The sequence below is a fragment of the Helianthus annuus genome, chromosome 15, assembly GCF_002127325.2.
Source record: "Helianthus annuus cultivar XRQ/B chromosome 15, HanXRQr2.0-SUNRISE, whole genome shotgun sequence".
Lineage (NCBI taxonomy): Eukaryota > Viridiplantae > Streptophyta > Magnoliopsida > Asterales > Asteraceae > Helianthus > Helianthus annuus.
In genome coordinates, this window is record NC_035447.2 from 16,741,359 (window position 1) to 16,763,994 (window position 22,636).

Below are 22,636 nucleotides of genomic sequence, written 5' to 3' on the forward strand. Positions count from 1 at the left end.
GAGCCCTAGAGTGGTGGACGAATGAAAGGAACATTCGTTCAAACGAGTTGGCATATGCGTTATCATGGGAAGAATTGAAGCAGCTCATGATGGAGGAATTATGCCCTCCTCATGAACAACAGAAGCTTGAGGAAGAGTTTTGGGCTCTCAAGCAAGTTTGAGACGATAACCTCGCGTATACCACCCGTTTCAAGCAGCTAAGCTTTATTGTACCCCACCTGGTCCTCACTGTTGATCGTATGGTCAAAAAGTATATCCACGGATTACCCCCTACCATGAGAGACACCATCGAGGCAGCCAAGCTCGACAACATCGAGGCTGTCTATCGACTCGCTGCTAGTTTGAACAATAATCGCGTTCGTGATAAACAAGTCGCAGCATCCACCCGGGTAGCCAACCAGATTACCATTGACCCTAAAGCCCCAGCAAACGACAGCGAGGGCAGGAAACGAAAATTTCAAAGCTCGGAGGCAGCCAACAGAGTCCGCGCGTGCTACAAGTGTGGAGACACAACACACCTTCGCCCAACTGTCCTCTATGGAATCAAGAACGACAACCAGCACCACAAGGTCCAGCTCAAGATGCCAACACCTGATGGTAAACTCGTCGCGATCGATGTTGTTCTTCAACATTCATATTTCCTCGATCAACCCTCGCATTGTTTCCTTTCGTTCAGTCCTTCCTCTTAGATTTCGAGGACGAAATCTCCTAAAGTAGGGGAGACTGTAACGCTTCGCACTTTTTATCTTTCTATTTATAGCATGATATATTGTACCTTTCCAATTCGGTCAATTGTACTCTCGTTGCATTCTATTCGTTTCCAATTTGTAATCCGAGACTTGAAATCATAATGAAAATGCATTCGTTTTAATCATATTCTTGTTATAATTCTATGTTATGTGATCACACTTGAAAACACATTAAACTATTTCAAACATGTGAAAACAGTGGAAAAATATCCTAATTTCAGCTCTCGAAACAAGTATTATCAAGAGATTACCCTAATCCATACAAAAATCAGGAATTCGTACGTTAATTCGGTAAATTACCCAAAATCTGGGTTAAAACAAGTAATCATGACATTTATTAATATTAATTTAATAAATTAATATTTTAATTAATTAAGTGATTTAATATTTTAATTAATTAAATAAATTAAGCAAATTTTAAAATTTGTTTTTCGGTTAAAAAGGTTAGTTTAAACTAACTTCGTTAGTTAAATCCTTAAATAAATTTTGGATAGGTTAGTTATTAAGGGAACCATTTAACTAAGTTAGGAACCCCAGTTAGTCCTGTTAGTCACACATAAAAACCTCAGGGGCCAAACTGAAACATCAGGTCACAAACAAATAAAAAATGGGGTCCTTCTGTATCGGACCGGCCCCTGCCGGGGATCGAACAAGCGTCTATACGTTATAACCGAAGTGTCTTAACCGGATGGGCTACCATCATCGCTGAGATAAATTAGGAAACTAATTAATTTTATACGCTGTTTTCAAATTCAAACTCAATCTCAGCTAAGCGCCAAAACTAAACGCGTCCCGGTCAACTCTTTCCTTTTCGCCGCCCGCTGAATCTCCGGCAATCAATCATGATTGATTGCTCGGTTACCTATTAACCATATTGTTTCCATTATCCGAACACCCCTATAAATACCGACCCACATTCTTCTCCGAAACCACTCACACACCCACCTTCTTCTTCACTGCATATCACCGGAACCGCAACCACCCTCGCCGGAAGACCTGCAACCATCGCCGGAACTCCCTGCCGACCACTGGAGAGACTTCCTGCCACCCCTTCTTACTCCGGTAACACCCTCGGCCCTTTCTCCGATTTAATTCCGACCAACTATGTTTAATATATATATATATATATATACGGTAATAATAATTATTATTATTATTAATATAAAATCAGTTATATTTTAATAAAATCAGTTATTATATAAATTCAGTATATACTTAATAATTATATTTTAAACCGGTATTTAAATAAAATTCAGTATTTATTATTATTAATCTATAGATTATATAAATTAATTATTATAAAATTTAGTATATATATTTAATTCCGTAATTATATTTAATTAGTTATAATCCGGTATTTTAAATAAAAACGCAGTTATTATTTAATTCAGATATTATTATTAATTAAATTCAGTTATTAATAATATTATTGTTAACAATATTACTTATTATTAATAAATAAAAATCAGTTATTATTAATACCAAAATAAATCCCTTTATTATTATTGTTATTACTATTAATATTATTAATATAATTTCGGATATTTCGGTATTAATATTATGTCAATTATTAATAATATAAATTATATCAGTAAATATTAACATTTTTATTCAATTATTATAATATATAAAATCAGTTATATTATTATTGTTATTACTATTGTTATTATTATTATTATTATATTTATTAATATTATTATCATTAACTATTTATATTAAGGTTATCATTTTAATACGATTATTAATATTAATATCATTATTATTATCTTTTATTACTATTATTATTAATTTATAAATCATGATTATTATTATTATTATTATTACCATTATTACCACAAGTAATATTAAAATACTATTTAATATTCTAAACATTATTAGTAATTCCCATTAATTTCCCAACATCATTTTAAGTATTTTATCAACAATTCTTAACGTATACTTAAAATCACAAATAGGGTAATCTCTTGCGCTCGTTTGCAATTCTCTTGGACAACTCTTTCTCTCTTCTTTTAACAAGAAATACGCAACGCAATCTAAGGTGAGTATACATGACCCATTTTCATTTTACATTTTTTGGGTGCAATATGTATTACTTATCAAACTACACCATCACATCAAACATTTTATGCACACTCTATCCATACTCTATGTGATACATTTTAATCATGTTAGACATGTTATGCTACTGTAAACTCTCATGACTATGTGTTCATTAACTTTGCAAGCCTCCCCTAACAATGGTAGTGCTATAGGTTGAGAAACGCCCCTCTCGTTATATTAACGGGTATTGTTAGGTTAAGCTATGTTAAAACCACCCATACTCTTTTGGGTAGGCACGTTAATTGCGTTAAACTTTGGTTTGGACACGTAGAGTAACATTGTTTCGAGTATACTGTTAATATGATATTGTATTTCACATTTGGATATGAGCAACATTTTAAACACGTATTATGCTATGTATGAAAACTTGTATACTCGCCAACATGCTTTTGTTGATTTTATTTTAATACATATTGCAGGTTGACTATTCAAGAATCAAGAAACAAGCTAGGATGGCATTAGAAACTCATTTTAGCATTTTAGTTAATGTTGAATTTATGTTTGTTTATTTGAGACAATGTACCTTACTTTAGAATTTAATAAAATGATTTAATTTATATTGTCACATTTAGTGTTATGTTGTTTTGAGCAATTTGTTCGTCTCATCCCGATGTTTCCGTCATCGGTTGGGGTGTGACATGAGGCCACTATTCTTTTTTATAAGTTAGAGGGTTTCCCCAAAATATATATATTTGGATCAAGAGAAAGGGCTACGCCAACATCAAAATATAGTTTTACAATTTGAGTCCACTGGTGTTGACCGCATGAAGTTTGGACTGCTAAGATACACACCAGACGAAAGAAGCTGAGATATTACTATTACTACTATTATTATATAACACTCTAATTTGTAACATAAATACACAATAGCAGGTTGTAACTTATGCTTAATGGGTTGTATGTGCTTCGTGTGGTTGTACAACAATTCTTCAAAACAATATATTAGGCCACCGTCTTTTTCTTTCTATCTCTAAAAAACACCCGTCGGTGGGTTCTATACATACGACCTCCAGCAACGACGGCGTTACCTTGCAGCGGTAGAGAGAGTTTCCGACAACAAAGGGGAGGAACCGCTGCTACCATGTTTCCGGCAGCAGCGACGGTGTCGACTGCATTTGGCACGGTGTGACCTAGGGTTCTGACTTCGATAGTAGACGAAGGTTATGAACTCTGATGTTGATGAAGATGTGTTAGAAAGGTAGATCGGTGTCATGTAGTCGAACTTAGGGCAGATCGGCGATGGTAATGGGTGATTCCTCCTCTTTTTATGTTTATGATTGTTGTGAACTTTATATTCGATCTGTTTGTTTGTTTACTTTTTATGTTTGATGAAATGATGAGCGCGATTTAGGAGGATAATTAGCCTATAAATAGGTGGTTGATGATGGTATATGGGATTTTATTTTATGTTCTGTTAATTTTGGAAGAGAGATAAGAGAATAAGACAGAGAGAGAGAGAGCAAGGGGGAGGGGGTTGGGAGGGGCGGCGTTGATCCTTGGAGAAGATAATTGTATGCAATTAGACTTGTACATTGTGCTTCACATGGGGTTTTTTATTAGGGGCTTTGTTTGTTATGTTCGAATTTCGATATCTATTTTCTCATGGGGTTTTTTAGGTTTCTTTTTAACTTTTAAGGCTTCGATTGTTGTTAATTTTTTAATACAGATTTGGGATTTTGTTTCAGTTTTGACTTTTGGTCAACCTTTATGAACAACCAGCTGTCATGCAATCTTGATGATGGATAACCAAAAGATATGGGATTCAAAAAGCGTTTTAAATGGGGTTTAACGAAGAAAGATATAGCTTTTCGTGAACTTTCTTGAATACACATAACTTTTTCCATGCAATCTTGATAATAAATAACAAAAAAAAAACAAGGATTCAAAGGACTTTATTCTATGGGGTTTGTTGGGCTTTTATGAAGAACTCATTTTTTTTCAATTTACAATTGAAGATTTAGCTTTCCATTTCATTTTTGACTTTTGTGTCAACTTTCTTGAATACCCGGTTTCCATGCAATCTTGATGGTAATTAGTAAATAACAAAAGCCCATATTTAAAACTCAATGAATTGTATCTTTGATTGAATTAGTGACTTATATTATGTGTTTTGAGTTGTTTTCAGCTTAGCTTTTACAATGAAGCATTTGCAGAGATTTCAGGGTTTGGTCAATGATGAATATGAAACCGTTGAGATATCAAATTTCTGATAAAGGTTTAACTTTTATGAAATTGCACATTTTGTTTATGATAATTCATTTGAATATGTGATTTTTGTTGTTTCCATTTTTTAAGCTCTTTAATTTTTGTTTAAAAACAAGTTAAGCAATCTAAGCACTTGACCGGTCAGTTGAGATGTTAATACGTAGAGCGGCTGGCAAAGTAAAAGTTGGTATTTAATTAAACTTGCAAAACATTACCATGGAAGTATGAAACAAACTCATTTTTATAAATTCGTATGGAACAAACTCATTTTTAAATTCGTTTGCAAAACTTCGGAATTATTTTATTCGTTGTTTTCATTCATAATACAACAACTTGATTCCGTTGTTGCAAGTTAATATGTTTTTTATCAGTTGTTCAGAGGAGTGTTATTACACCATCTCTAAAATTGTTTCTTCCTGCTGTTATTAGAAGCGAAAGCATGTTCGACAACGAAACGACTGATCTTCAATTAACCATAAACATTTTTACCATAATCTTCTCTTTTCATAATATAATAGAATAAGGTGCATGATTGTATCAGGTTAAAAATAAAAGCAACTGTGTATTGGGGATTTTGTCTACTTAAGAATATAAAGTTGCATCAGGCGATAGGTTAAAAAGAAATAAACCATTTTTACTGTTTTCTTTGGCTGAAACTGTATCTGTCCCCCATATTACTTTCATTTTCCAGTATTCTATCACTCATCCTTTCCTTTTTTTAAATCTTTTTCCTATATGCAGAACATGAACTTCACTTGCATTGCATCATTAAAGACATATAAACGCCACCAGTGGTACTACCTCGGATGCAATAAATGCTGAAAAAAGTACTGGAAAGAGGACACACACTGGCTTCTTGGTTGTTGGTTATTAGTAAAAGGGCTATTAACCGTGAACATGTTGGTAGCATTATGATTCAGCTGTTGGTTTGCCAATCCTCTTGACACCAACTTCTTTTTTTCAATTGACAGTTGTGTTTGAGTACAGTCATGATTGTGAAGATTGTTATTCGCTTTGCTCATGAGGTTTGTCTTACTATCTTATGTTTTAATTTTTGTCATGTGTGCTTATGTATCTGTTTATGTTTGCCTTTCCATTTAGTTGTAGCATGTTTTTAGTTTAGCCGTATATTAAAAGAAAGCAACTTGCACAAGGGTGTTCTTGAGGGTTTTATTAAGAAGGAAGCGACTTCAAGATGTCATCAGTTGTATCTTTAAAAGAACATGTTTGTTGTCTTGATGTATGTTGTTGTCAAAGCCTGTTGGCATGTTTTTTGTTCAAGGATTTGAAATTTTTTGCTTCTTGAGTTGGTATTTAGTTAAAGGTCCTTGAAGATTTTATTGTTATAATGTCGGTCCTGTTTATTACAGTTTTGGCTCCTTGAACAAAAGAAAATAAACAAAGAGATATAGGATTGAAACCTCCGATGTTTTGAGTTTAAACTTGGTTGATTTGAAAAAGATTGTGAATACATCGTTTATGATGGGCTCAATTTGTATGCCCCCGCCGCAACGCGTCGGGCCTCTTATCTAGTTTACTCTAATAATTATTTTCTAGAGTAAACTTCCGTTTTGCTCCATGTGGTTTGGTCACTTTAATGGTTTGCTCCAAACCTTTAAAAATAGCCAGTTTACTCCCTGATCTATTTAACTTATCTTCGTTTCACTCCCCGCCTCTAACTCTGTCTAAAATGTTTGTTAAATGTAAGGGTATTATGGTAATTCTATATATATATATATATAGTGGAGGGTTCAATTGAGAAGAAAAATTTTGTAAGAATAAAAAGAATAAGTTTTAAACCAATAGAAATGCTCCATTTTAGTTCATTTAATATGTGTATTTAATGTTATTAATAAGGGATATAGGTAAATTTCTAACTGTAATTAATTAGCTAACTAATTAAATTTGTAACTCACTTTTAAAAATACTCTTTCAAGATAAAATAATTTAGGGTGAAAGACAATTTTCGACATGTGTAGGATAAATTTTAATATGTGTAGGATAAATTCTTAAATGTGTATGATACATTTAGATATGTGTAGGGTAAATTTCGGTAAGTGTAAGATATATGTAGGATAAATTTTGAAATATGTAGGATAAAATGTTTTTTACTTTATTAATAAAAGATAACAAAATTAATGGGAGGAGTTATAAATTATTTAATGTTTTCCCATTATGCCCTTTCTTTTTTTTTTCTTCTCATATTAAATTTCTTCTCAAATGAACCTTCCTCTATATATATATATATATATATATATATATAGAGAGAGAGAGAGGAAGGTTAATGTACAATACGGCTTAACGTACATCACGTACGACAGGTAATTACGCATGTTCATTTTAAAATCACGCACGTTATAACTCAAAAATCCAAAATCACGAATGTTGAAACACAATAATCACACATATTGAAAACATTAATCACGCATGTTATAGAACAAATCACGCACGTTGTTGTACGTGAAGTACGTTAAGCCGTAATGTACGATATACTTTCTCTCTCTCTCTCTCTCTCTCTCTATATATATATATATATATATTTAATTGATTTCTAAAATCTATTTACTAATATAGATATTCCTAACATCTGTTCATAGTCATCATCATCTCAACACATGCCACCACAACTATAACCACCTCCGGCAGCTATTCCTAACATCACCACAACCACCTCCAGCTGCTGTTCATCATCATCCCAACATCTGTTCAAAGTCATCAACATCAAACCCCAACTTTTACCATCAACCACCACCACTCCCACCTCCGGCTGCTGCTAATCGACCACCATCACCATCCCGCCGCTACTACCTGCCATCACCACCATTCTCCACCACTTAATTTTTTGTTTCTTATCAACCTAAATATTCATTTTCCTCAAACAAACCCAAACCGGAAAACCTATCCCTTTAATCAATAAATTTAAAAACCACAGTTGATATTCAATGAAATTATGAGAGGGGTTTTGATCCCCTGAGGAAACCAAACTCAATGATGTATTGAAACATTACCGGTGTGAGATTTAATTGTTTTTCCGACGGGACGAGTAAGAACTCTGGCGGCTCCGGCGATTCTCTGATGTAAACGTTCGGATCTAAACGTTCAAACTCTAGCCGTTCGATTAGGGTTTCAAACACGATGGCGATGAAGGTTCTTATCGACAGTTGAGTGGTTGTTTCGAAGTAGATGGGGTTTGGTGTAGGTGATTTCGATTTTGCAGTGTTGGTCTTTTATGGGTGGCAGAGGTGGTGTAATGGTGGTGCTCGGAGGTAACGGGGCGGTGCCGTAGTGGTGGTAGGGTTTGGAATGTGTGGAGGTGGTTTATGGTGGTGATGGTGCATAATGGTTACGGTGGTGATGATGTATGATTGTTGTGGAGGTGGTGGTTTATGGTGATGAGAATGAAGATGAATTTGTATCTTGAGAGAGAGAAGAGTGAGGAGAGAGAAGATTGAGTTGCAGGTGGTTTGGGGAGATGATACAGATGTCTTTTGTAGTATATTTAAATATAAATTAAATACAATTTACCAAAATGCCCTTCTTTTATCTTGAAGTTATCAAAATATCCTTTAAGTTAACAGACATTATGGATGGAGTTAAGCACGTGGAGCAAACTGGCGATAAAATCAAAACATCAGGGAGTAAACTGGCTATTTTTAAAGGTTTGGGGCAAAACCGTTAAAGTGACCAAACCACAGAGAACAAAACGGAAGTTTACTCTATTTCCTAACAAAAGAAACAGTGAAAAACGGAGTAGGGCCACCATCCTTTTCTCTTTCAGCACACATTGTGTGGTATCACCTTGCCCTCCTTCCACTATTATTTCATTTTATACTTTTTTAATTTTTTTACAATGTTTTCAATCTATAAGAGCGGTCCAATTAGAAGTTTGCAACATGTGAACCTTTATTACGTCTAATCTTTTTTGGGAGTATTTATTACGTCTATCTAAGAATATGTGTTATAGCTCCCTTGAGCACCTCCAAGGGAGATAAGTCCTTTGGTTTATTTGGCGCTGACTGGATGCTGACTGTACACCTGATAAAGTGGCTCACTCAAGGTGAGCAACCTGTTATTGTCCAGGTGAGCAGCTCAAGCGAGCGAGTTTTTTTTAAATTAAAAACAAAATTATATTAATTAAAAAAGTAAATTAAAAATAAAATTTTATAAATAAAAAAGAACATTAAACTTAAAAAAAATTACACATTTCGTCATCTGGTTCTAGGTGACTGAAGTCCTTAGTTATGAAGTCTAAGTGCCGCAACCGTTGTTTTTCCTTTTTCACCTCCTTCGATTCCTCCATAGCAATAGTTATCCTCCGAATCTCATCACAAATTCGGCATCGGATTCATTAGTTGTTTTTTTTTTTGTTTTCCCCAGACCCTTGCAGCCGGTCGTGGTGGTGCCTCTCCCGCTTCATCTCCATCAACATTGAGGTCGAACCCGACATGCGCATCCGAGCTACTTGATGAGACATATTGCCCGGACGAGTTACTTTTTGACCATTTTGACGTTGAACTCGTTATTATCATTTATTATTATATAATTGAGTGAATATATTTGTGGACGTGAAAAAAAAGGCTAGTATGGAAAAGGAAAAGGGCTGCCATATTCTTGGAGAGATAACAAAGTCCAGCAGCAATTATTTGGACGTGCATACAAAGTGGGGGACGATTAGAAGTAGGTTGGGCCCAACTATTGAACAATAGTTTGACGGCAGATGAAATAGTTGGGCCGAAGCCCATTTATTTGAGGATTGGACGGCTGAAGACTAAAGGATTTTTATTATTGGGAGGCCTATTATTTTTTTCAAGAAGCACAGTTGGTTGGACGACATCATACGAAAGACTACAGTTTTGACGGCAGCAAAGGAATTGGAGGATTATTTTATTTTTGGACAACTACTTTAGCCGCAAGATTTGAGAGGGCATTTCCATACTATAAATTTCTAACAATTGTATGCATAGAGTGAATGTACTCTATCGAGGGATTTCCAAAAAAAACCTTGATTTTTCACTTTTAACTTAAATCTATTTGAGTTTTTTACTTTTAACCCAAAAGTTTTCATCTTTCGCAATTTAACTTCACAATTTTTTTACTTTCAACTTTGGTCCCTTATATTTTCCATCTTACGCAAATTTTTCGTTTTACGTTCGGTTTTAAATTCTGTGAGTTAACACGGCGCAACGTGTGTGCGGTTCAACATTTTTACGTTATCTATTTTTTCCAATTTGATAGGTTCATTGCAACGCACGGGTCCTAGGTCAACTTAGTTATTTTTTTCTATGTTTTATGTTTCGGTCTAAATTATTCGCATTAATACGCCGCAAGTTCAGTGTTGATGGCCCCGCCGTAACGCATGGGTGCTTAATACTAGTTATTATATATTTTTTATCAGACGGCAATTGTGGAGGAGACCTACGGCTGTGAGAGGAATTGGAAGTGGACGAAAGTAGGCGGTGAAGATTTTTTGGCGGCGACTAACGAAGGAGAAGAAAAAATTATACGGTTCGAAGGTTCAAGCCGCGATCAATATTTAAGATTCGGGTTTGGTTTGCAATTTATTATTTTTTGGTTTTGTTAGACTTTGTGTTTTACAAACTATTAAATATAATTTGTTTATTGTATGAACGGGAATATCTGTATCTACATTTTGAATCAAGTTTCATTAAAAACGAAGTAAGTTCAAATATAATGTATTTTTATAATTTAATTATTAAACGGTTCTTACGCTTACCCAAAATAACTCATATTTCCATCGGTCAACTTACCCATGATGCATCCTTTTAATAACATAAGTTTTTATATACTTTATTTTTTTATAAATAAAAATTTTAGGAATGTTACATCGTTGGTCACAGAGAGTGAGTGAGAGAGTGAAAACCGACAACTGAAGTCAAAACCCACTAAAACCACCACTTAAGAAAACAACCCGCAAAGCTAAAGTTACACTCCAAGTTGCCCACTAAAGACCTAATGCGTGAAGTACACAAGTATTTTGCAAACTGAAAATATATAAATTTGATTTTGAAGATATTAAACTCGTGGGGTAAACTTATAGCCACCAATGTCACAATTATGATTGAGAGCTTCCTTTTATGATGGCAAAGTAGACCCAATATTATATATCATTGTTGTGCAAGATTTAAAAAAAAAAAAGAAAAAAAAAATCAAATCTCAAGACTTCAAGAAAGTATCTTAAGATTAAAAAAAAAATCTCAAGATTTCACACTATAATGTGGGAAAAGAATATTTAGTTACAACAGGGTATTGTTACTATAGGATTCCAACGTCAGAAGTTGATCAGGTTGGATGTCTTGTGCTTGCGGATTATTTGTTCTATGTCTAATCATATAAGCTTGAAAAAGCTTTATATTTTTAGAATGAATAACTACACTTTTTAAACTCACTTCTAATCTATACTAATAATGTTCATCATGAAACTAAAACTCTCCACTATTTAAGATTTGAGAAGAACACCTTTACAAATTACAATACACCTTAACCTGCCAAGCTAAAAGCCATATTGAACTTTGATGAAAAAACTTAACAGAGTCAAAATGCTTCATTTTCTATTTTCAAAATCACCAATCTTGTATATAAATTATAGGGGAAATGTCATAACTAAGTTGTACTAAAACTTAGGTCACTTTTGTCACTTCAGTCTAAAAATGAAACTTTTTATGTGTAGTTCCTTAAGGTTTCATTTTATTGTCATTTTCATCCAATTGACAAATTGGGTTAGAATTATCTATTAATTTCTCCCCCTTTTGTCGGTTTCCTCATTTAAATGAAGGTTATAATCGTCATTTTATGTCATAATATATTTTAATTAAATGAGAAAAACGACAAAAAAATGAGACGTTACCAAAGAAATTAAACCCAATTTGTCAATTGAATGAAAATGGCAACAAAAATATAACTACAAGGACACATATACAAAGTTTTATTTTTGAACTAAAATGGCAAAAACGACCTTAACAACTCAGGGACCATTTTGTCATTTTACTCCAAAAATTATTTAATCACTCAACATTGTGAACAAGTTTACCAAAACTCAAATGAATCATATGCTACCAAACATGGGTCCCACTTTTATAAAATCAGTGATGTGGCATGCCACTTTTATAAAATCACTATTCAATGTGCATCCACATTATCGATCAAGAAACTACATCAACTATTTTACACAATTGCCATTTCATAACCGCATATGTAACCGTGTAAATTTAGGCCGCAAGTCACCTTTTAAAAAATAAAATCATGAAACTAAAACGAAATTCGAGCTTGAATGGTTAAAATTGTTAACTAAAATTGAGTGACCTGTGAATCATTAACGAAATAATATATATTTTTTAAAATTTTCCTAAAAGTTATAAATCGGTTGTTAATTAGGTTTGTAAAACATAGAGAGCTTGAGTTTCAAACTCACTTGTGTATGAACATTAGGATATATCGACCACCATAGTGTGTGCTAATTAGAGTTCAGCTATACTTTTACTTTTGTACTCCCCAAATCATTGACAGAACTAGCCCATTAATTTAGAGATATTCTAAAGAAAAAATTTACTGTGCAATCATAAAATAATAAAAAAATGATAATAAAAAAAATTGTCTTGGGGCTTAGGCTATGTTTATCAATTGGGCATCTTTCAATTATATTATACTTAATTTGGGCTTAATTATTATACAACTTTGGTGTTTTAAAAGGTTTGGTCTTATAAATTTGGAATCTTAATAAAGAGTTAAATGCCATTTTAGTCCAAATGTTTGAAACGTTGTCATTTTAGTCTAAATAGTTTCAAGCGTTGCCATTTTAGTCCACTGGGTTAACTTCATCCATTTTTTCTGTTAGCTAGAAGAGTAATTATATCATTTTTATAGTCGAATTGTCCTTCTAGTTAACAGAATTACATATAAAATGACCAAAATGCCTTCTAGTTAACGGAATAAAGGGATGGAGTTACCCAGTGGACTAAAATGGCAACGTTTAAAACTATTTGGACTAAAATGGCAACGTTTCAAACCTTTGGACTAAATGGTAAAATGGCTCAAACCATAGGGACTAAAATGACATTTAACTCTTTAATAAATTAAAGTATTCTATTTTTTAGAGATATCCTTGGGTGGAGATACAATAGGAAGTTTATTTGGCTAGGAAGGCTAGGAAGTGATCTTGACCATCCATTTAGTTAATCAATGGCTAAGATTAAATGAATGAAGTTAAAGCAAAAAAAAGAGGCGCGTAGGTTTGTTAGGGGCATTCTAGTCAATCCAGCACAATAGTTTCTCTCTCCTCCAATTCCCCCCCCCATTTTTTAAACGTTAATAACTTTTTCAGACGACATTTTTTTTTATAAAAATTGCACCAAAAAAACGAGCGTTTTTTTATCTTTAAAACGAGTATACTATTGCTATATTTTCGAAAAAAAATATGAAAACCCAGTTGCGTAAAACGCAATGGAGAAAACCCAGTTGCGTAAAACGCAATGAAAAAAAAAACGTAAAAAAATGACTTTTTCTAAAACGCAACGCACCAAAAACACAAAGAAATGTCTTATTTCTAAAACGCAATAACCAGAAAACACAAATAAATATCTTATTTCTAAAACGCAATAGCCTAAAAACACAAAAGAAAGTGTACTTTATAAAACGCAATGGACTGAATGTGTTTTATCTAAAACGCAATGGCCAGAAAACACTTAAAAATGTCTTATTTCTAAAACGCAATGGCCAGAAAACACTTATAAATGTCTTATTTCTAAAACGCAATGGCCAGAAAACACTTAAAAATGTCTTATTTCTAAAACGCAATGGCCAGAAAACACTTAAAAATGTCTTATTTCTAAAACGCAATGGCCTAAAAACACAAAAGAAATTGTTCTCTCTAAAACGCAATGAACTGAATACACATAAAAATGTGTTTACCTAAAATGCAATGAGTAAAAACACTTCAAAAATGTTTTATTTCTAAAAAGCAATGACCAGAAACTGTTGTTCACAGAACCATAAACTATCTAAAACGCAATGACCAGAAACTGTTGTTCACAGAACCAGAATCTAACTAAAACGCAATGACCAGAAATTGTTGTTCACAGAACCAGAAACTGTTTTTCACAGAATCAGAAATTGTTGTTCACAGAACCAGAAACTGTTGTTCATAGAACCAGAATCTAACTAAAACGCAATGACCAGAACCTGTTGTTTACAGAACCAGAAACACTGTCTACGAATGCAGTTTTCCAAAGGCAATTTACAGAAAATTAATTTTTCTGATGCATTTTTTATTACAGCAATTTACAGAACCAGCCGGGGGCTCTGCCCCTTGGACCCCGCCAGGGGCTGCCGCCCCTGGGACCTCGCTACCAGGGGCGCTGCCCCCGGACCCCCGCCAAGATCGTAAAACGCAATGACTAAATCAAAAACCCAGATCGTAAAAATGAAATTAAAGAATTTCGTACATGGATCGAAGTGATTTCTTCAACAATTGACGAAGTTTGAATGATAGAAACACTTATCAGCGTCGAATCGAACAAATCGAGTGATTATCTTCAAAATCACCGGAAAAACGAGATTTTTTTATGAAATTAAACTGGGTTTTCTTCAAAAAAGGTGAAGAACACGTTGATCGGGTGTTTGAATCATTGATTTGTGATGAAAATCGCACTATAATGTATGTGATTATTGAGATAGAAAGTGAAGAAATGGTTGAAGATGGTGGGTTTTGAAAATTGTGGGTTTTGAAGTTACTGGGTTTTGAAAAGGAAGAAGAAAGGGTTGGATTGATTAAAATACCCTTTTTCTTTATTTTAAATGTTGTCACATGTCCTAATTCTATTGCTTCCTAGCCAAAATAAACTTCCTATTTGATATTTTCTCACCTTGTATTTGTTCATTTGTTCATTGATACCTTTTATATAAAACTAAAAAATATTACACTACGAAAATAAAGTTCAACCATACACCCCTCGTTAACACATGGGTCACATTTCCAGTTTCTCCCACATAATGAACCAATTATAAAGTCTTTGAAAATATAAACTTTAAAGAAATAATTAAAAAGAAAATCTCTCATACCACGTTATTGAGACAAAATTGGTGTTAAAACAAAATCTCACTCTCCCCAAATCAAGTTTTACTACCAACTCTATTCACCTTTTTCTGTCTTCCAACTTTTAATAATTTTTCGAATTCATCATGTTTAAAACTTTTGTACACAACTGAGTCAATAAATGAGCCCAAGACTTTTGTTACATTTCTTCACCAACCCTATCATAAACGATCTCATGTCATCCACTTCTTTATGCAAAGTTGTTCCTAGATATTATATATCTATATTCAATTGTCTTTTTGTGGTGGTTACAAGATACCATCGAGATTAATCTTTTGAGATTATTTTTAGAGCACATTTTTTTTTAATTTGATAAATGTTTTAATTAAGGGTCAAATGAAATAATGCATCTTATTTTGTGATGTAAAATATATGTTAATAATATATCGTTTGGCATTTGATTTGAAGTGTGATTAAAACTGAATATAAGTTTCAGTTATTGAAAAGATAGAATGTATATATGTTAGAAAATTTATTTAGGGTATACATAGTACTTTAATGGTAATTATATAAAAAAACATGTAGTTTGATCGTCTTATTTAAAATTTGACTTTCACTTTTACATAATATATTATTCAGATGACCATATTTTAAGAAAAAAGTACAACATAAATGCTAGAAAGCTTGAATTGTGTCTGTTTGGTATGGGGTAATGGAATGGGCGAAGGAATGGAATGGACGAGGTAATGGAATGGACGAGGGAATGCAATAGATCATTACCATTCCATATCTTGTTTGGTTACCATGTGTGAATGGAATGAGTTATTATTGTGTATTGTTCGGTAGGCAAGAAAAACGGAGTAATATAATCAGCGGTGAGTGATTGGTGGTGGTGGTGGTCGGTGGAAGTGATTGTGGGTGGTTATAGGTGGCGGTGGTGGGTGTCGGCGGCGGCGATGGGTGGTGGTGGTGGCGGCGAGTGGCGGTGCGGCGGTGACGACGAGTGGTGGTGGTGGCAAGGTGGTTATTGGTGGTGGGTGGCAGCAAGGGTGGCAGTTGGTGGTGCCGGCGGCGGTTGGTGGTGGTGGCGTCGACGATGGTGGTGGGCGGCGGCGGCGAGTGTCGTTAGCGGTTGGTCGCAGCTATGGGTGATAACGGTGGCGAGTGGGTGGCGGCGGCGGCGGTGGCGGTGGTTGTCGGGGTGAAGTGGTGGCGGGTGGCGGCGGTGACGTCGGTGGTGGGTGGTGGTGGTGGTGGGTTGTGGCGAAGGTGGTGGGTTGTGGTGTTGTTGAAGAATGGTGCAAGAGGGGATGGAATGAAAAAAAAACATGGGGGGTGGAAGGAATGATTTTGAGGGAATGGAATGCATTTTGGAATGGGTGATTCCATTCCATTGACCAACCAAACACCCTTTTCTTCATTCCCTCGTAATCATCCATTCCATTCCACCTCTCATTCCTGCATACCAAACGCTACCTAAGTGTAATTTGACAAGCTAAAAGCAGTTTTCGATATGAAGATTTGGTAAAAGGGACTTAAACGATATGGATATTCAATATTCAAATCAGAATCGAAAATCTCGAAATTTAATTTAAATTGAATTCAAAATACATATTCAAATTCGGTTTTTGAATTTTTAAGTCAAATTAGCAAGTGAGTTGAATAACTTGATTCAATTGGCTAGAGTAACTCAAAATTCGATTCGTTAAACACCGTACCATGTAGGAACATGCCCCATCGTAAACATATGTAGGCGAAAAAGTTCAAGAACTACTACGAGACGGTATAGTCGAATCCCTTGCTTCAACTAAATGTGTAAAAGATCCTAGCCGCACTTAAAAGCGAGTACTCTAAGATGATTGTGGTAGTGAAGATGAAGAGAGGCCGAGTCCAGGAAAGGTAAGTTTGTCAGAAATGATAGCTATACAGGATTCTCTTTACTACTATTACTATGGATTGATTCTATGCATGTCATAATTTTTTTTTTTGAAAATGAGATCTAAACTCAAAGGTATCGAGTGGCAAGATAAAAGAGAGTATGTTACTGAAATAAAAAGACAAAGATTAGTCCAATATCAAATGCTTGAAAATACTATTTCAAAAGAAAATAAATAATCAAGTGTTATAATAATTAGAGAATTTCACTTATAAATATAATATATTATTATTATTATTATTATTATTATTATTATTATTATTATTATTATTTTGTTTTTAAACTAATTATAAAGTCATCTAGTTTATGAAACCAATCTAACCAGTTTTTTACGACACGGAATACATCTAGTTTATAAAGCCAATAGAGTGTTTTATTTTGCAAAACACTTCTTTTATTTTTAAACGAAAATTTCATTCAAAAAAGGGGGAAGGCCACAAAACGGACCAACCCACGACCACCACTTACAACATGTACAACGGGTATTTTACCCAGTCTTTTCAATCAATCCTATTACATTTCTTTCTATATTTTAACCATACGAACGCCAAGGACTAGATGGAACAAGAATATGTGAAATTGGCCCATTGCATTTTTTTCTCAAACAAATGATGTTGTATCAGGTTAAGTAAAAGTTAAATGTCATGTGATGGTTAACATTCTATATTATATTGTTCCCGTTGTTGCTAACCAACTTTTGGGCTAATTACAGCCGTAGAAAGTCATCAACTTTTAATCTCAGCCGTTTAAAGTCTCTAAATTCCTTCTAGAAGCAGCGGTTCTCGGCAGTTCAGCACTCTCTCACCCATGATCTTGCGGTTTTCTGCAGTTTATCAAGATGTACCAATCAGAAATGCAGGTTGCAATGCGGTTTAAAATGTGTTCCTTATTTTCAGGGAGTTAGTGGGGTAGTGGACACTTAACTGCATTTTTTGGTGCCTATATAATACAAGTTCAGGTAGTGTAATCTTCTGAATTTTTTTCGCTCTTCCTGTATTCATACAGCAACACATCTGCAGCAATGGATATCTCGGATGACTTCGTGGACATTTATGAAGACGATCAGCCTGCAAAGAAAGTAAGTTGGAATGTAAGTTGGAATGTAAATTATTAGTTAGCAAAGCATGTGGATGGTTTCTAATAGTTTGTGAATTGCACCAAATATTTAGTCTTCTAATATATGGTAGCAATTGTAATTTTTTCAGCTGGGTTTTGATGCAATGACACCGAAGAAGAATCAAATATGCAGCCCAATGAAAGATTCTCCGAAGGTAACGTTTTAAGTCACAACTAATGTATAAAAATTGTTTTGATATTTAGTCTGATTTGTTAAATTCTATCAATTTATTGTTTCAGACGGACAGTGGAAGTGTAGAGATCATTTCATATGGACAGTATTTTAGTCCATTCAAATCTGAAATGCATAGGGAGGTTATTGAACAGGTGGTGTTTTTTTTTAAATAAAGTTTTCATTGCATAAGTGCATAATGATTGTTTCACACCTATATGTTTTGTTAAAATGTATTATACTAATGTTTTTAGTTCTTGTAGTTTCAGAACATAGAAAAACAAGCTAAAAGAAAGCATGCGCTCCTAACTTGGAAATGGGATGAGGTCATTGATATTACCCAAAGTGAAGATTCGAATGGTCAGAAAGATGATTTTAAGGCAAAACAAAAAGATGATTTGGAGTCTGAGTTAAGTGATACAGCAGACTCTTTGGATAGTCCATTGAAAAGATCAAAGATTCCACGTATATCTAAAAATTGCAACGATCATGTTGGATGGGTTGAATTTTAAGTTTACTCAGTTTAAGTCCTGTTTGTCATAGTCATCTTTTATGTTTTGCCTTTCAAGTCAGTGTTTGTTAAGGTTTGTTTGTTCATCTATTTTTAGTTTAAATGTAGTTTCCTTTTTTCAATTTATTTTTCTATGTTTTATCTGTTAACTATATATTACTTATTACATATATGTTGATGATTAATTGTTTATTTAATAATAAACATTTCTGTTATGAAAAAAAAAATATAGGTAGTGGTTTTCACCAATTTGTATGTATGTTTATAAAGGTTAAATCTTCTTTTACTTTCAGAATACGTAAATAAAATTCCAGATATGCATAACTTCAACAGTTATATAAGTAGTTACACATAAGTCATAGAAAAACAATCTAGAAAAATTAAGTACCCAATAATATCCTGTTTCATGTTAACAAATTCCGTGTTCTCAAACAAGAGGCCTATTTAGGTATTTTAAAAAATATTTAGTCATTTATAGGTTTTTTTAAAATAATAAGTTTTGTATTATTTAGAGTGAAAATTCAAAATAGAATTCAGTTATATAAATAACAACGGGAAAAGAATAAGATATTTTGAAGAAAAAAACATATAAAAAGACGGTTATACTGAATTAATATTGAAGTCAGCCTTCTTAGTCACGTTACCATGATCATCGGGCCACTAAGCGATGATCAAGTAACTAACTTAGGGTTTTAGAAATTAATATAATCGTTCGGTTATGTTAAGTTTATTATTAAGTCAGTCCACTTACCCACTTGTCATGATCCTTGCTCACTAACCCATGATTGAATAACTACCTATGTTTTATTCAATAAATTAACTGTTTTCATTAAAAGTCGGACATGTAGCTCTATATAAGATATCACTAATATCCCTAAAACTCGTGTATTACTGTATTTCTAGATATAATATCAGAAACTATCGAGTTATGAAAAAGTTGAAGGGGTGCCTCTACTCAGCCTCTGAGTCGAACACTAAGTTGCCTGACCTTGGTCCTGACTTAATAATGTCAGAGATACTGCCAAGACTTCCTGCAAAATGTGTAGGTCGTGCAAAGAAGGTATGTAAAGAATGGTTGTCATGTATATCGTCGAAGGAGTTTTCATGATGCACTGTAGACATATGTGTAAGGGGTCTAGACAAAAAATTCTTAGTATTGGACAGGAATCTTGCTTTATTTCCAGCACTACTGTTGATCTAGTCGATGAGAAAACCATGACTACCCTACCGTTTCATGTTCGCCCTTCTGATGTGTGGATTTTATCAAGCTTGAATGGGCTTTTATGTGTTTGTTTACGCAATACGTTTGAAATGCTTATTTGGAATCCGTTGATCCGTAGCTACATCAACATATCTGATTCTAAGTCTTATGGTTTTTTCAAAATCTATTCCGATGCTGTTGGCCTATACATCGATTCCTCTAATGATTACAGAGTTTTACATATAAAACGTGGTCGTTTTACAGTTGATGTTATGGCTTATTCAAGGAGGACCAGTCATTGGAAGAGAATACCGTTTTTACAAAAAAGGCATTACCATACTAATGGTTATGTGTGGTCGGGGGGGGGACTTTTTGTGAGGATGGTTTATATTTTACTGTATTCCAGTTTTGGCTTGCTGGTGATATTGTCATAATTCGATTTGATGTGAATACAGAGACGTTTTCAGAAATAGGGTTTCCATATGTTGGCAATGGTGAAACATGTCAGGGGAACTTGGTTAATATGAATAACAAACTTCACGTGTTTGTTAGTCATGGGTTTATAGATATGGCTGTGGATCTATGGCGTTATGAAGGTGAGCATTGGTCGAAGGTCATGTTGTTTCCGAAGATCAGTTATATTCCAACGCCAGTTTGGTGCTCAATTACACATGTTAGTTCAGAAGAAAAGTGTTTTGTGATGACAGATTGGGGTGAGGTTTATGAAATAGATTTGAACAACAAGACGTGTGACCTTTTCATACCAAGCGATTGGAATCATGCTATACGGACAGCAATGTATGTGGAAACTATTGTGCCAGCAAGTCTTCAGTAATACATGTTGTTTGGTAATCCTTTTTTTTTTTTTTTTGCTTCGAAATGTTTGTTGAATTTTGAAAAATTCCTTCATCGGATGTAATGTTCTTTTTTTAGTTAATGTTTGCTTTTTTCTCTACTATTTGTTTGTGTATTATTTGTTTATAAAGAATTGCTTATAAATTATGTTTAGATAAATATAAAATTATATTTTTTATTGTTATTGTATTCCAATGTCAGTACACATAAAAGTTTTTAATAAATATGTCTTCATTAGTGGAATTATCAAATAGTTTGATATTTTTGTTGATACATTTACAGAAGTTCAGCTTTGTTTATAAAAAATTCAAATGAAAATTTAGCTGGTATATAAAACTTATAGGTTTAGTAACTGATTATGCAGTTATTTTAAAAATATTTTCAGTTTAGCCCACTTTCCCACTATCCCATGATTTATTAACTGTCTGAATTAATATTAACTTCCATGAGAAAAATTCGGATATTAGCTCTATATAATGTAGTTCTATGACCTTACAGTGTCTTTCTTTCTTCGAATTTTGTTTACCATAAAAATCATCATATTGAGTAGCTTTGGAGAGCCAGTTGGAGAATTAAGGTATGTTTTCCTAATCTCTTTAATTCATCTTTTTTCTACAAATCAATTTGAATGTGTGTTTGCTTTTTTAGTTTAAACAATAGAATCAAAACCATTTAGGTGTTTGCTATATGTTCAAATACATGTAGACCGATTTCTTATTAAATGTGAACATTCTACCAGTGTCAGATCAAAGCTAAGTACACTTAAGTGTTATATCTAAAACGCAGTCTATAACTTATATGAAAAACATAAATTGTGCAAATTATACCTTTAAATTTAAACAATGTTTTATTAAAGCAAACACATAGGCATAATAAGAAGTATGAATCAGTGGTTAGAAAGACTTACAGTGCCATAATTTTTTATTAAGAGCATGGGTTGCAAGATTCACAATATGTCCGTAAGCTGATTCAAACTCTCAAGGATAAGCCTAGCTTCTGTCTTTCATATGATCCCTCCTGTTAGCCCATTAAAACAGACAAAACCTTACTACTGATTCAATGATGTAGTCATAAGCATAACAAATAAAACTTACAAAGTGTCTGCCAAGTTTTGGATCCAACCCAGCCCCCATTTGTTTATGTTCTAGAGCTTATCTATGCCATGTCTTTAACTCGGTGGTAACATATTGAGGACAACGAAAAATCCTAAGCCCATCAATCTACCGAAACACAGATCTGGCATGTTTGCATAACTGAAGGCCTAAATTCCGAATATCTCTAATCGAATATGAATAAGCATAATAATATCAATCCACAACCGTTAACCCTAAAATTGCCTTAATACAGTTCTGACATGTTTGAATAACTCAAACCCTAAAATCCCGAGGTTATTTATCAAATATGAAGATCCACATTCATTAACCCTAATCGATAATCAAAGAAGGTATTAATCGAATATGAAGAACCCTAGTCGAACAAAATAGTATGATGTATAATATGCTAGGGTTTATAGAGGTAAATACCTTGAAATTTTGAATCGATTGAACTGCTGATACGTATGACGGAGAAGAATGGAGTGTACACAAGTATAACCATGGTGAATGGCTGTGCAATCTGTTGATGTCTCGATGAATACGGGATGCAGAGAGGAGCGACTTGGACCAGAAAGAGGGATGAATTCATCGCATATGTGGTTAGGGTTGAGTTAACTGCCGTTATGTAGTATCTGTTTCTTAATTTGGA

The 22,636-nt window shown here is 33.7% G+C and overlaps 1 protein-coding gene across 1 annotated transcript; it reads left to right on the forward strand.

Moving 5' to 3' along the window:
• Positions 1–17,700: 17,700 nt before the first annotated feature.
• On the forward strand, positions 17,701–18,838 carry LOC110909445. The gene is made up of 5 exons (XM_035984260.1): positions 17,701–17,946; positions 18,044–18,116; positions 18,244–18,309; positions 18,395–18,481; positions 18,590–18,838. The coding sequence occupies exons 2-5, from the start codon at positions 18,060–18,062 to the stop codon at positions 18,836–18,838; spliced, it is 459 nt and encodes a 152-aa protein (XP_035840153.1). The 5' UTR covers positions 17,701–17,946; positions 18,044–18,059.
• The last annotated feature ends 3,798 nt before the right edge of the window (positions 18,839–22,636 follow it).